The sequence below is a fragment of the Bombus vosnesenskii genome, unplaced genomic scaffold (assembly GCF_011952255.1).
Source record: "Bombus vosnesenskii isolate JDL3184/JDL3185 unplaced genomic scaffold, Bvos_JDL3184-5_v1.1 scf7180000013272, whole genome shotgun sequence".
NCBI classification, from domain to species: domain Eukaryota; kingdom Metazoa; phylum Arthropoda; class Insecta; order Hymenoptera; family Apidae; genus Bombus; species Bombus vosnesenskii.
The window spans coordinates 4,737,319-4,751,742 of NW_022882930.1; the positions used below are offsets into that span (position 1 = coordinate 4,737,319).

Sequence of the window (14,424 nt, forward strand, 5' to 3'; positions counted from 1 at the left end):
GCTCTTTTAGAATATTTGATATTTAAATATCAATACAAAGTGTGTGAAATATAGAAATTTATTGTAATAGTCGAAAAATCAACAACTTCATTTTTTGTAAAAATATGCATTATATTTGAAACTATAGTTCACACAAACTAGTATATGGAAGATGAATTATAGTACGTATAGCAGCATACTTAAGTGTATAGTGTATTCATAATTTTTCTGTTTCTATAAAAAATCATGCTATATGCTTTTTTATTAAACAATAACAAATGAACAAAGTAACTTCTTAAGTACTATTAAATTACTGTTGTTTATGACATACATTAAAAGCAATTTATAAATTAAATAATTTAACGCGTTGTATGAAGAAGGAATTTCTATGAATATATATGCCGAAGTGATACATTATCTCCATCGTATTTCATTGCAAAATTAACGATATTCGTACGATGTTAGAATAAATCCAAATACTGAAAAAAGTGCGTTAAAATTAATTTTAGAATGATATTTCAATATAAACGCGATATAAACTTAAAAGGTAAAGGCATCAAGTTGTTAGAATAGTGACCTATGGAAAGGAACATTCTTTTCTTTCTGTAAATCACCTTATTTCAATACAGGATTCTAAGGGTTTGCATGTAAACTTTGATAATATTTTATCAGATTTTTTACGTTTATTTCATGCGAACAAAGTGTTCTGTTTAATAATAAGCATATGGCAAATTTTTACTTGAAAATTTTTCCCTGAATAAATTTACGTCCCTCCTTATCAGTACCGGTCCAAACGAAGTACTGTTTAACCAGTTGTTTTGTTTCTTCTTTAGTTACATCTAACTTAGTCCAAGTGTATGATTCGTAATCTACCTGCCAGTCTGGACACAACTGTTTTAAAAAATGTGATTGTTATTTGGAATTGTAAAATTACAAAAATATAATAAACGTTACAAAGAAAAGCACCAACCGTGAAAGCAAGATCGTGTCCGCGCCAAATCCAAATACCACTAATGCTACTGTCATTTTCCATACCGAAGAGACAGACGCTCGCAAATGCGGCTTTTCGCATTTTGTCTAATCGTTGAAACATTCCACTTATGAGATTGCAAGACATAAAAACCTGTAAAAAATAAATAAAAAATATATCAAAATGCAGAGACATAATAAAAAATATGATGCTGTTCTTATTTAAACATTCCTGTTTTACCTTTGTTAGTTCATTGTTATATTTGTATTCGCCAAGCCAAATACTATAATGTTCCGAATCGAACTTTTGCCAGAAGTAAAGTACAGACTCTAGTTCGTCTTCGTTACTATAGAATCTTTTAAAATCATCAAGATCAAAAGTGCCTTTAGGTAATGCGTCAAAAGGATTTCGGGTTACAGGTTCAGCGGCTAAAGCAGCATCTGCCGGATCCAGTTCTTCGACGGCTTCCTTCTTAGACTCTTTTGTTTCTTTTGATTCTTTTTTTTCCTTTTCCTTTTCCTTCTCCTTTTTCTCTTTCTTTGAAGACTATAAACGTTATAATTTGTTGCTATAATATTACACATAGGCATTTTTATGAAATAATAAAAGAAATAATACAAACTTTTCCTTGAGTTTCTGCGAATTTCTTTGGATCATACTCAAGAGTTTTCTCAGCCAATTTAAAGAGACCAATTACAGCTATTGACTCAGGCTGATGTATGACAGTTTGGAACCATCGATTCACATTCTGGTACGGTTTACGTAGATTTGGGTCCAGAATATACTGATATAAATGAAGTAATGTCATAGCTACACTAATATCTGCTAATGTCAATTGTTCTCCAACTAAATAAGTACGTGTAAGTAAATGAGAATTAAGGGCAGTCAGTGCTTTCTTCACATCATCCTTAGCATGTTCTACATTCTGTAATTTTTATCATAAATCACTTACTTTCGATTGTAAAAGCTATAAAGAAGAATTTAAATTTGTATGCATATTGTTTGATACATATGTAAGAATCATATGCATTTAATAATATGCTAATACTTATATATCTCCTTGAGTTACAAAAATAATTAGAACATTCAATCATTTCTGCCTTTGATGGAGAATTTACAAAAAATTAATTTATTCATACCTGTTTATGATATGGCATAATTCCAAGCAATGGGAACACCCATGCACAACTAGCAGGAAGGATTTCAGAATCTGCAAATCCAAACCATTGGATGATTTCTGCACGTTCAAGATCAGTTTTGCCTCTTAACTGGTCATTAGCCACTGTAAGAAATAAAAATTCTTATTATATACCAAATAACATCATTTATACAAATATCATATTATATGAGCTTACCATAGTAAGCAATTGCATTGCTTTCTGTGATACATTTTCCATCGCATGTTTCAAATGCTGGAACCTAAGATAAAAAATAATATGTATCGTTAAATCTCTGATAAATAACTGGAAAATAAAAACCAACAAAATAACACAATTATTTAAATAAGATAGAAATAAATCAAATAACACAGGATTCAAAAATTAATGTTCTAATAATAATTTCTTACACAATCTAATACAAAACATTCATCTGTTAATGTTTCTATAGAAAACATACCAGCTGGTTTATCAAGAAAGACGTAACATAAATAAAGGATGAAAATATGTAAAATTAAAGGTAGCCCTACCTTGCCCAGTGGGAACTTCTTTAAAAATGCTTCAGTTTTATTTGTTTCGCCGAAAACGAAATCATATGCGATATTGACTTGGGCACCGGAATATTGAGCTGCAATGAGCACCTTGTAAGCTCTGAAGTTTTCCGGGTACGTGTAAAGTGTCTGAAATAAATCGAGACTCCATTAGTTGATTACCACGTTAAGTTCCATTTCTGACGAGACTCATGTTTCTATTTGTTCATCATAATGACGATGTTTAGTAGTTCGAATTACATGAGACAAACTTACTCCAGACGCCATTATATCCAGTTACGGGAAGAGGAAGTTGAAGGCCGGTAAAGATCGTTTCTCTCAAGTACATCAAGTCCCTGCACAGCAATAGATATTGACCTTAAGACGTAGCCACAACGCGCGCATTTTTCTACTTTCATGAAATATTTTGGAAATTGTCAATTAACTCGAAACATCGGAATTAGGATAAGAGAAATATTTCTGGTTCAATTTCATAGTTAATATAAATTTCTTTTATCTTGATACTAATTTAATGTTAATTATAAACTGTATGTTTCTATCAGTGATAATTAATTAAATACATTATTCCTATTATCTAAAAGTTTATACTTTGTATCTGTTGTGAAACAGTTGAATATTTCTTTTATAAATAATTTGCTTATCAAGAATTTTTCCAAATGTTTACATATTGACTATTAAACTTTTAAATTAATATTAACTTTTTAAATATATAAAATAGCAATAAATTATACATAAAGTTCAATTTATATGATCGAATTTTTGTTATATGTATTCTGTCCATAAAATTAATAAATAATTTGAATTTATTTTCTTGAATCTTAGTTTTTTTTTAGTGATGAGTATCTATATAGAATTTATACTGTATGATTGCAGTGTATCCAAAAATGGCAGCGTTGAAGGATGTTGTTCCTGTATATAAAAACTTGAAAGAAGAATGGGCGGCGAGTCCGTGTAATTTGAAGAAATGTGGTGAATTACTTAATCAATTAAAGGTGATCTATATAAAATACATAAAGTTATTTGAAAGTATTTTTAACATTTTCAATATGTAAGCGACATCAATATAACCTTGCTTATGCTGTCAAAAGTGTGTTGTCATCGTATTTTGACTGCGTAATACATTTTAATTATTCTAATAGTACATTTTAATTATTAAACAATTAATTTCTATAGGTTGGTCTTACACATTTGATGTTTCTGCCAACATCTAATAACACAGCTAGTCAAAATGAATTACTTATAGCTCGTAGGTATTAATATACATACAATTTTGAAAGGAAATATTTACTAAAGTTTTATCATTATTATTATATTTAATTATGATTACAGGTGATATTTTAGAAATTGGTGCACAATGGAGTATAGTAACCGAAGATATACCTTCTTTTGAACGTTATATGGCACAATTAAAGTGTTACTATTTTGATTACAAATCAGGATTAATGGAGTCTGCATATAAATACCATCTTCTTGGTTTAAATCTCTTATTCTTACTGTCTCAGAATCGTGTGGCCGAATTTCACACAGAATTAGAACTATTGCCTTCCGATCAAATACAATCTAATGTTTATATCAGACATCCTTTGAGTTTAGAACAATATTTAATGGAAGGTTCATATAACAAGATATTCTTAGCAAAAGGCAATGTACCCGCAGCATCTTACAATTTTTTCATAGATATTTTATTAAATACTGTTCGGGATGAAATAGGAGCATGTATGGAAAGTGCATATGATAAAATCTCTATACAAGATGCCTCGAGGATGTTGAACTTGAATTCTGAGGCAGATATGAAAGCATTCGCGGCAAAAAAGAACTGGAATTTAGCGAAAGATGATTACTTTTACTTTAGTACAACTAGTGAAAAGAAAACTGAAGAACCAATTCCCAGTGCAGATTTGGCTACATTAGCAATTGACTATGCAAGAGAACTTGAAATGATTGTTTAAATATATGAATTTTTCTGTATTTTATAAATAAATAAAGTTTGTCATATAATTATTACAAATTAATGGTTTATTATTACAAATAATGAAGAATAATAATAAATATACAAATACATAGATAATGATAATTTTAAGTACATAAAAACAAAAAATATCCAAAGATAGGAAACTTTTTTTTTTATGTTTTGAGTAATAAATCACATATTCTCTTGATCAAACTTTAAATGTAAAGGGAAGTTTACAATCACTTGTAATTTTTATGTTTCTTTCTAACATTAAGTACAAATAAAGATAGAAACATCTGTCAATCTAAACGTTTAACGGTTTTCCCAATTGATTTATATTTGTATAATATTCGTACTATTTTAATATTAGATTAATGCCCTTCTAGGTTATGTTACAATAGTATAACGGGATATAACGGAAAGAAACAATCTGTCAAAATGCTTCGTAGTTATGAAGGCCTCCGATTTCTTTCGGACAAGCAAATGGTGATATTCGATATTGGTAGCGCATACACAAAGTACGTGCATTTATTTTTACGCAAAAAGAATTCTAATATGTTAATATTTACTAATACATAATTTGGAAATAGATTTGGTTACGCGGGCGAACCTACTCCACGCGGTATAATAAGAACGGAAATTAAGTGTCCAGAAACTAGAGAACTCCGCAGAATTTACGATTACAAAGATACGGAGGATTTGTATCAATTACTCGTCGAATTCCTTCATGCCATATTCTTCAGGTACGGACTATACATTTGACACGTCATTTTTGTTTTATCATATTTATTTTAATGTCTATTTAGTTTAGTTTGTCTAATTAGTATTATATCTTTTGACACAGGCACGTTGTAATAAGTCCAAAGGATGCAAGGATTGTAATTTTAGAATCCTTATTAGCTCCTACACAATTTAGGAACACATTGGTTAAAGTATTATTTAGGCACTTTGAAATCGGATCATTGATGTTATTACCTACTCATTTAGCAACTGTCAGCACCCTGGGTATCAATTCAGCTTTAGTTTTGGACGTTGGATATAAGGAAGCTACATTAATTCCTATTTATGAGGGTGAACCAGTTCTAAAGGCATGGCAGGCTCTTCCTTTGGGTGGTCAAGTTGTACATGAGTCAGTTAAATATTTAATAATTAATATTGTATTAATGTCACTTATTTGATAACATTCATATTTTTGGAGCAGGCGTTTGATGAAATTTCTAAGGAAGATATATCCTAATGTAAATATCACAGAGAAGCATGTAGAAGATATAAAAGTAAGAACGTGTTTTGTTACCACTATGGAAAGATCATCTAAATTAGGAACAGCACATGCTCCTGAGCCTCCTCCAGCAGTTAAATACCCTGGTATTAAAAGTATTAATATACCTGGTGAAGTTAGAGAAAAAGCATTTGAAGTACTATGGGAAAGGGATAATGATAATCTCAGTATACCTACAATGATTCTAGATGCTATTGTTCAGGTATAACTTTAACATATACAAATATTAAAATTTTTTGTTTTCTTCAATCTGGGTTTAAGGAAGTGCATTTTTTATTATAGTGTCCAATAGACATTAGACGAACTTTAGCAGAAAACATACTTTTAATTGGTGGCACAACAATGGCAAAAGGCTTTGCAAGTCGTCTTAAATCTGAGCTTTTAACACTTGTAAAAAGTAATCTTTATTCAGAAAAGTTGAAAATTCGAACATTTATGTTTCATACTGCACCCAGTAAACCAAATTACACAGCATGGCTAGGCGGTGCTATATATGGAACTGTAGATCTGCCACTGAGATGTCTGACAAAAGAGAATTATTTGAAACTTGATAGAGTTCCAGATTGGGTCAGTTTGATAGATAATCAGAGAGACGAATCATCTGTCTGCGAAACCTAATACATTGCCTAAATCAATAAAGTGATATCTTTTTTGTAACAAAAAGAGCGTATTTTAATGCTTGTATTTATATATGTATATAAAATGTAACAACTTTATTTATTCCTTATTTCTTACTTATCATATTAACATCTATCAAATCTACAAACATCATTGTATTTAACGATAAAATAAAACGATACAAATTTGAAAATTTAAAATGTATTTTATTCATACAAATTGTGTTACAGAATTTTTGGAATTATGTTGCAGAATTTATAGAGTTGTGAGCAATGTAAGTTTCTCGTTAAGCTGAAGCTGCGTTTTTATCAATTGTGAGAGCGCAACGACCATCAATAAATCCTTCACATTGCTGTTAAACATCTCGTCAAATTGATCACTCGACATTTTAGGCACTGAATGTACCATGTCAAGAAGAGCACGACCAACCTAAAAAACATAATAATTTATAACAGTTATATGAAAAGAATACTTCAATAATTTATGTTCGATTAAGTACTTGATTGTCTGGTGGTTGCTTTCCAGTTAACACATCATCAACATATGCAAGTACTTGTTCCAACATGGATGAAAGTTTAGCACTAGCTTCTGCTATTTGAGAGAGATCCATCATTGGTTCTATGCCTCCTCCTGTTTTTACACCAGTTATTTGTGCATGTGCTGGTAATTGAGTTTTAGAACAGAGCTGTAGCCCAACAATTTCTGGCTCATAACACGTAATCTGTAAAAATAAATATAGCCAATGTTTAACAATCATATAATACTTGTTTTGTGTTATCCATATTATACAAAATATAACATACTTGTACTTTAACTGGTGTGAACATAGAACCTTGTTTCCCATTAGGTACTCCTAATGGAACACAGACATAAGCTTTGATTCCCATTCTAGTAGTGTTTGCTAATGTTGTATCGACAGTTAAATGAACGGGATTATTGCATTCACGAACATAGTATTCATGGATAACAGAAGAATGGGTAGTAACCTGTAAAAATTGTTTCAATAAAGTATTATCGTTTTTATTGAAGAATACATATTATTTTTAGTGAAAATTACCTCGTTTCCAGTTGCCCACCATCCGACAATATTTTCCTGAGCATTAACCCTATGATTCAATTCGTACAGATCGATTCCATATGTTAAATCAGCTTCAACTTGACTTTCAGATTCTTTGTGTGGTACACAAAAACAGTTTGTAACTTCAACCATACCTTTCTCCGCGGTACCTACGCATATTAATTTATAAAAAACATTTTTTGTAAAACTTAGAAACTGTCAGATCTCGCAACCTTACATCATAACCGGGATTTTACATTTATATAAATACAAAATGAAAAATTACCTAACAGTGTACCGATAACACGGTGGGATTCCGCTTTTCGACGTTCATAAGCATCAACAATTTGAAATAAAACAACAGGATGAACTTTCACAGTCAGGTTAAGCGCCATGTTTCGCACTTCTATATACCTGTACCAGTACTATATATCACATATGACAAAAAGCTTGGCCACGTTATTTTTTCTAGCTTAAAATAACATTAATATAGAGAGGAATATGCAATTGTTAATTCTTTATCTAATCACCTAATCATTAAACTATCTCACTAAAAAGAGAAAGAAAAGAATGAAATGTAAAATTTTGTACTTATTTTTACTCAAAATAGAGGGTGCTTTTTATTTCAATATTGCATAAATTATAAAAATTTTAGTCGAACTGATATGTGGTACGTTGACGTCGTAAAAAAGAACATACTTCTAAATCAACATGCAGCACTTTCATGACAATTATAGAAATTGTATATTTAATCTGGTAGGCGTGATTTCGATGCAAGATGCTCTTACTAGTCAAAGATAATAAGTGGTACAGTACTCGGTGGTACGATTAGAACTCATTTAGTGTTAGTGAAGAGAAAAAAAAGGAGAAGAAAAGTACACTGTATATTTAGAAAAATAGTACGCAACGTGATCGCGAGTCGTGCAATGCCATTAAAATTTACGTAAATGGAATGCGTTGCTGTCATGTAGTACGTACAATGACGTATAGACGTCAAGAGAATACAAAGTACTTATTTTTTTTTCACTATTATCATGGGTTCCAGATTGAGGTAAGTACATTCTTTATTTTTAACTATTCCCAAAAGACATCGTTTTAGACGGATGTTTTAAACGTTCAATTTTTCTTCTTGATAGTTTTATTATACCATTGAACTGCTCTTTCAATAATGATACATAAAATAAGTGAAAGTACCTCCTGTTTGAAATATATTACCCAAATGTGTTTCTCAATCAATGTTCTATGTATCACGATCAACAGATTGAGTTTATGCACTGAGAATTGTAATTACAACAATATATTGATATTTTTAGGGACAATGTGCAACATCTTTTTGAATGTTTCTGCGAGGTAGCTGCACCATTGGGAGAAAAATCACCTTGGATACTGCAAAAGTATCCAACTTCTTTTTTAGATGAGGAAATACTTAAATCTGTCCCTAAATTTGCCTATCCATGTGAGATTGAAAAGTAAGTTTTTAAAGCTGTTTAAAGTAAATATATGTTGTTAGTATAATGTAATATTATAATATTTGCATTTTGTTTCCAGTTTGATGGTACAACATTTTTCATTTGTACTCACTAGTATAGATTCAAAATGGACATTTGGATTTTGCAGACACGATCCTAAGACAGATACAGCATTAGTAATTTTAAGTGTCCTACCATGGCATGAAATATTTTACAAGTTAGTATTCTAACTACTTATAGCTTATGATGATAAATATTTATGTAACATATAATAAATATATATAATATGTAATTAAATATGTAATTTATTGTTTGTGAGCAGGCTTTTAAATAATATTGCAACTTTAATGAGCAATGGCACTGGAGAAGATCTTTGGAAATTTCTTGAAACTGTATATAAAAGTCCAGTACCCATCCCTGGTAGTTCTATCTCTATTCCTGTACCAAATTCTAAAGTGGTAAATTATTTAATAGATTTATATCTGAGATATATTATTATATATTGCATACTATCCATTTTTATTAATAATTTTTAGAATTTCGTTTGCCAAAGTCCAAAACAATTTCAATTACCAAGTATACCTGAAAATGTAAGTAAGAGAAGTTAGCTTTAATGTTTAGGGGAATTATTTAACTAGTTAACTGCATTCGACATGTATACTCTTCATCCCAAAACTTTTCTTATAAATTGAGTTGATTATTTTCTCCAATGCATCAGCCATTTCCCAAATTGTTTTGAGTACTTCACTGCGTATATCGGCTATTCCTTGAATTGTTTTGTGTACTTGTACTCCGTGAGGAGTCACGTTACTGGTGCTAGACCTATGAAGTACCACTTTGTGTGGTACCTTGCTTTGAAAAATACCACACTGATTGAATTTCATAAATTTTTTCCTTAATTTTTCTTGTTAATGAATTTTATTATTTTTTGGCAATTTTTAAGATTTTAATAACAATACATTTTTTAACAATGAATTGTTAACTTTAATCGAGTAAAAATGTAATCCTTTCTCATTTTGCTTTTCTTTTTTCGTAAAATTTATAATAGCAGCATTTGTTCTGTGTTCAACGTGTATATTCGTGTAATACTTGCTTGATTTTAATTACACACTCTGTAAGAGATTTTTAAAACTAAACTCTGCAGTTAACTGGTTAAATAGAGAATTGCATATGTGACAACTTCTTGATTTTAGAGAAACTTGACCGAATATTATAGTGCTGTCGATGCCCACAATATGATGATTATATTTGCTTCCATGTTATACGAGCGTCGAATTATTTTCACTTCAAAACGTCTTTCAAGATTAAGCGCTTGCGTTCAAGCATGTAACGCCTTAATTTATCCTATGATTTGGCAACATATATATATTCCAGTTTTACCATTGTCTTTAATTGATTATTTATTGGCGCCGATGCCGTTTTTGATCGGCGTACCCACCCCAACGCTTCAGGTATTTGCATAATCTCTATTAATTATAAAAATAAATGATTTATATGTTTATTCTTCAATGTTTTTCATGATATTCTTTAGAGAGTACGTAAAAGTGATCTAGGAGAAGTAGTTATATTGGACGCCGACATTAACACCGTAGAGTCCCCGTTTCAAGATTTGGAATCTTTGCCTCAGGATGTAGTTCGTATAAAAAAATGACTTTACTTGTGGAATAAGAAAGTTATTCTTAAGAATTGAAACACATCTTAAATAATAAAATAAAGAGTTTCTTTGTCCCAGGTGACAAACTTGAAAAAGGCATTACGTAATAGATCCGCCCTACTCGGAGATGGTGTGTCAAGGGCATTTTTACGAGCGTTAGTACAATTAACAGCTGGCTATAGGGACGCATTAACGTTAGAGCAAGGGCAGAGTATTACGTTCAATCAGAATGCATTTGTGGAGAGCAGACCATCGTCGATGCAACCTTTTTTAAGAAAAATGTTGGAACTACAAATATTTCAACAAGTATAAATGGATATCTTTTTTCTTTGATTATCAAAAAAATTTTGAATAAAACATATAAATTTAGTAATGATAATAATTTTAGTTTATAGAAGAAAGACTGAATATGCTTAATTCGGGACTTGGCTTTTCTGATGAATTTGAAATGGAGGCCTGCAGCTATTCTGCTAAATCTGGTAGCAAATTTATGCAGCAATATCGAGAATGGACTTACGCTATGCGAAAGGAAAGTTCTGCATTTTTCCGCAGCGTGAAAGACAAGGTGTGTTACTTTCATTCATTTTTCTTTTAAGACATTGCGGAGATCAGCTATCAAATTAAAATACGTGAAATCAAATCATATTTTGTGTTCTTGATTGCCTTCAATTCCAGGCCAATCCAGCTGTAAAATATGCAGTTAAATCAGTAAGTTTAGTGTAAAAATTAAATTAGTTTCTTTGATTATGTATTCTTTCATTAATTATACTAATCACTGTTTCTTTCACTGTGTGTGTGTGTGTGTGTGTGTAAAAATAACTGCTAACAAAAGCGGTGCAATAAAAATAATCACAATGGCTCTAATATTATACTATTTATCAACTAAATTAATTTCTGTAAAAGTTCTATTAAGTTTTCTTTACATTTTACAGTTACTATTAACAAAAATTATATTTGCAGGTAAAAGACAAAGGGAAGGATATGAAAACAGCATATAAGGGATTAAAGTGGAAAGGTATGACAAAATTTTACAAATTTCCTTACTTACTAGATGATATATCAATCAATTCTATACCTATTCTCAGGACGATCAAATAGAAACGATGCTAGTATGAGATTCCATCAACCAAGATCAGCGCCTAGTTCACCTACGTCAGATAGAAGGCCTATCGATTTTACATCTCCACCAAAATCACCAAATGGTTTTACAGCTACTACTAGTTATAGAAAAGATCTTCGAATACGTAACAGTAATTTCGCCGATCCAAGGTTTATTTCTATATTTCATGTGTTTCTGCTTTGTAATATCAATATTTATTATTTATTGCAAAACCCAATATGCATTGTTTAAATTACAGTAGGAAACAGTATTCGCCACTAAGTCCTAGTTCTCCAGAAGAATCCGATTTTCCACCAGAGAGAGTGAATATTGATCTGATGCAAGAACTCCGTCATGTGATATTTCCCAATACACCTCCCGTTGATAGAACGGTGAGTATATTTTTAGTTTCCATTAGCTATGTATAAATGTATAGAAATTTCTAATAAGCAGTTTGCGAATATTTCAATGATCAAGGTAACACTAGTTCATATGAAGCATTTAACTTCAGTGGTGTAAAAATGTTCTCGTTTGTAATTTTAATGTATCGCAAAACGTTGCTTACTGTAATGTATATCTGTATGCAATCAACATCAATAGTATGATAATGATCGTGATTCATTATCATCCTTGATAGAATTAATTATGGTGATAATAATGATTTACATGTAATTACATATTCATATGTAAATCATGCATGTATGATTTCTAGATATCTTAATATGTATTATATAAAATAATACAACATCTAGATTTCTATTATATTAAAATGTTACGAGAAAAATTATTATTTAGCATAATCAAAAAAAAAAAAAATAGTTTTGAAGTATTATCTAAGTGTGCATGTGAAATAAAGAATGTATGGCAATATCAAATAGCATATATGTACTATTCATATATAGAGAATCGTATTAAACACTTTTTTATTCATTCTTTATAATAAGAATGTTTCGTGCATCACTTTCAGTTGAAACCAGTGCGCAGTTTAGACAGCTTGAGACCTGCATGGAGTGGGCATATACGGCACGGCCCTCCACCTAGTACGATTGTCACAAACCAAACTGTTACTCCTTCCACAAAAACTACATCCTGTACTCCACATTCCACCACTTTGATTAGTCCAGTTGATCAATCAAATATTTTGCTAAATACCAATGATATGTCAAATTCTCAAATTAGTGCAAATAATAGCACGTTTCCATTTGATGCTATAGGATCGAAACCAAATAAAACGCGAGAAGAAGCCGATAAATCATTACTTCTTCCCGCTTTACAGAGATGTAATGATAATGTTCAAACGAGTAACATTTCACATAAGATTCATACAACTGAATTTATGAAATATAATACTTCATTATATTCTCGAAAAGCTGATATAGAACAACGTAAAAATGATTTTGAAAATTCGACAAAAAACTCTACGTTTTATACCGACAATATTTTCCCAAATCATGATTCTGATCTTTATCCGAAAGAAAATGATCCTTTTGATACTAGTAAAGTGTTTATGCCTTCCTATTTGCAACCACCCATCTTTCAAGCTACAAATGCATCGTTGTCTGTTAATTGTCACGTTCCATCCCATGCATACAATAGTACATCTTGTTCTGCATATTCAAAGGTAAACATCATCATTCATTATTTGTTTTGTGAATCTATAGTCACTTTTTCACAATCATTATACAGGCATTTTAACATATATTGTGCATTTATCGTTCCCTGTATGAAGAAATCCTCTGTTTTGCTAAAAAGGTTTAGCTTTTTTCTTTTATAATATGTGCTATAATATTTCTCTAAGAATAACCCGATATTTTTATTTTTAACAAAACATTTCTGTTATTGTTCATAGGAATCTCCTGAAGTGCCAGATTTGATTAGATTAGATTCGACAACGAGCAACGATGACTTCGATCCATTGCTTTCTAAATCATCAGAATTCGCGAGTTCTAAACAAATGACTCAATCATTGCATATACCTGAAATGGGCGAAGGTCTTAGCAACCCGTTGTATCCTTATTTCCAACCATTGCACAAAAGTAACGATAAGCCACAAAAATCTTCCGATAATACCGGCGATTTGGATCTGTTGCAAGCCTACGGTTTGGATTTTAATAAATTTAGTATAAGTAATGGTGATTCACCATCGAGAAATTCTACAATATGCAACTCATCCGAAAGCAGTATTAATATCGATAGTCCGTTCAGCTTAGGGCCTGCCATTAAGTCACAAAATAATTGGACAAAATTTGAATAGGTAATAAATTCAATTACTATTCACATATCACAATTGTATATATAATGTTAATACTGTTTTCTTGTTTTGTTATTCATCTAAACATAAATATCATCGAACGCCTACAAGAACATAGTTGTGAATAGGAGTTTTACAGTAAAATGATAATAGAGTTCAATGAATTATAATTCTCTAGCCAGTAGGTAAAACGGAATACAATTTGGATTTGGCTTTGTAGCACAAATGTAATACTATATCCTTATACATTTTTTATATTGAAAACTGACAGAATAACATTTACAATATTCTCGAATTTGATTTTGCGCAATTTCTAAGTCATTAGTTTTCCAGATTTAACTATAAATTTAGCTATGAAATTTGTTTCAATCGATATGTTTAATTGAAAT

At 30.6% G+C, this 14,424-nt stretch overlaps 5 protein-coding genes across 7 annotated transcripts; 3 read left to right on the forward strand and 2 right to left on the reverse strand.

Annotated features, from left to right (window-relative positions):
• Positions 1-44: 44 nt before the first annotated feature.
• On the reverse strand, positions 45-3,052 carry LOC117231394 (elongation factor 1-gamma). Its single transcript, XM_033489797.1, has 8 exons — positions 2,913-3,052; positions 2,637-2,786; positions 2,305-2,368; positions 2,089-2,231; positions 1,572-1,874; positions 1,190-1,495; positions 950-1,102; positions 45-870 (listed from the first exon to the last, which is right to left on the reverse strand). Exons 1-8 carry the CDS (start codon positions 2,922-2,924, stop codon positions 715-717), a joined length of 1,287 nt encoding a protein of 428 aa, XP_033345688.1. The 5' UTR covers positions 2,925-3,052; the 3' UTR covers positions 45-714.
• Positions 3,053-3,503: 451 nt separating this feature from the next.
• Positions 3,504-4,665, forward strand: LOC117231311 (26S proteasome non-ATPase regulatory subunit 8). The gene is made up of 3 exons (XM_033489657.1): positions 3,504-3,649; positions 3,831-3,903; positions 3,987-4,665. The coding sequence occupies exons 1-3, from the start codon at positions 3,521-3,523 to the stop codon at positions 4,604-4,606; spliced, it is 822 nt and encodes a 273-aa protein (XP_033345548.1). The 5' UTR covers positions 3,504-3,520; the 3' UTR covers positions 4,607-4,665.
• Positions 4,666-4,973: 308 nt separating this feature from the next.
• Positions 4,974-6,614, forward strand: LOC117231543 (actin-related protein 10). The gene is made up of 5 exons (XM_033490084.1): positions 4,974-5,126; positions 5,199-5,351; positions 5,453-5,737; positions 5,810-6,089; positions 6,170-6,614. The coding sequence occupies exons 1-5, from the start codon at positions 5,047-5,049 to the stop codon at positions 6,503-6,505; spliced, it is 1,134 nt and encodes a 377-aa protein (XP_033345975.1). The 5' UTR covers positions 4,974-5,046; the 3' UTR covers positions 6,506-6,614.
• A 76-nt stretch (positions 6,615-6,690) lies between these two features.
• Positions 6,691-8,048, reverse strand: LOC117231544 (eukaryotic translation initiation factor 3 subunit F). Its single transcript, XM_033490085.1, has 5 exons — positions 7,849-8,048; positions 7,563-7,732; positions 7,309-7,491; positions 7,005-7,226; positions 6,691-6,934 (listed from the first exon to the last, which is right to left on the reverse strand). Exons 1-5 carry the CDS (start codon positions 7,955-7,957, stop codon positions 6,761-6,763), a joined length of 858 nt encoding a protein of 285 aa, XP_033345976.1. The 5' UTR covers positions 7,958-8,048; the 3' UTR covers positions 6,691-6,760.
• Positions 8,049-8,261: 213 nt separating this feature from the next.
• On the forward strand, positions 8,262-14,333 carry LOC117231542 (DENN domain-containing protein 1B). 3 transcript variants are annotated; one of them, XM_033490081.1, is made up of 15 exons: positions 8,582-8,613; positions 8,876-9,031; positions 9,111-9,248; positions 9,354-9,489; positions 9,568-9,621; positions 10,225-10,482; positions 10,563-10,664; positions 10,764-10,991; positions 11,074-11,250; positions 11,361-11,393; positions 11,646-11,700; positions 11,771-11,954; positions 12,044-12,176; positions 12,752-13,405; positions 13,634-14,333. In XM_033490081.1, the coding sequence occupies exons 1-15, from the start codon at positions 8,597-8,599 to the stop codon at positions 14,036-14,038; spliced, it is 2,730 nt and encodes a 909-aa protein (XP_033345972.1). In that variant the 5' UTR covers positions 8,582-8,596; the 3' UTR covers positions 14,039-14,333. The 3 variants fall into 3 exon arrangements, with proteins under 3 accessions (XP_033345973.1, XP_033345972.1, XP_033345974.1); XM_033490082.1 differs by lacking the exon at positions 11,361-11,393 and having other exon boundaries at positions 8,262-8,613; XM_033490083.1 differs by lacking the exon at positions 12,752-13,405 and having other exon boundaries at positions 8,597-8,613.
• Positions 14,334-14,424: the final 91 nt, after the last annotated feature.

Coding starts and splice junctions, on each gene's coding strand:
- LOC117231394 (XM_033489797.1), bottom strand. Junction 2,369..2,636: donor AGAAGTTCCCACTGGGCAAG/GTAGGGCTACCT, acceptor TTTTTATCTTAG/GTTCCAGCATTTGAAACATG. Junction 1,103..1,189: donor ATAACAATGAACTAACAAAG/GTAAAACAGGAA, acceptor TATTTTTTACAG/GTTTTTATGTCTTGCAATCT.
- LOC117231311 (XM_033489657.1), top strand. CDS start 3,521: ATGATTGCAGTGTATCCAAAAATGGCAGCGTTGAAGGATGTTGTTCCT. Junction 3,650..3,830: donor AATTACTTAATCAATTAAAG/GTGATCTATATA, acceptor TAATTTCTATAG/GTTGGTCTTACACATTTGAT. Junction 3,904..3,986: donor AAATGAATTACTTATAGCTC/GTAGGTATTAAT, acceptor TTATGATTACAG/GTGATATTTTAGAAATTGGT.
- LOC117231543 (XM_033490084.1), top strand. CDS start 5,047: ATGCTTCGTAGTTATGAAGGCCTCCGATTTCTTTCGGACAAGCAAATG. Junction 5,352..5,452: donor CTTCATGCCATATTCTTCAG/GTACGGACTATA, acceptor CTTTTGACACAG/GCACGTTGTAATAAGTCCAA. Junction 5,738..5,809: donor GGTGGTCAAGTTGTACATGA/GTCAGTTAAATA, acceptor TTTTTGGAGCAG/GCGTTTGATGAAATTTCTAA.
- LOC117231544 (XM_033490085.1), bottom strand. CDS start 7,957: ATGGCGCTTAACCTGACTGTGAAAGTTCATCCTGTTGTTTTATTTCAA. Junction 7,733..7,848: donor TGTTATCGGTACACTGTTAG/GTAATTTTTCAT, acceptor TAATATGCGTAG/GTACCGCGGAGAAAGGTATG. Junction 6,935..7,004: donor AGCAACCACCAGACAATCAA/GTACTTAATCGA, acceptor TATGTTTTTTAG/GTTGGTCGTGCTCTTCTTGA.
- LOC117231542 (XM_033490081.1), top strand. Junction 9,249..9,353: donor TGGCATGAAATATTTTACAA/GTTAGTATTCTA, acceptor GTTTGTGAGCAG/GCTTTTAAATAATATTGCAA. Junction 12,177..12,751: donor CACCTCCCGTTGATAGAACG/GTGAGTATATTT, acceptor CATCACTTTCAG/TTGAAACCAGTGCGCAGTTT.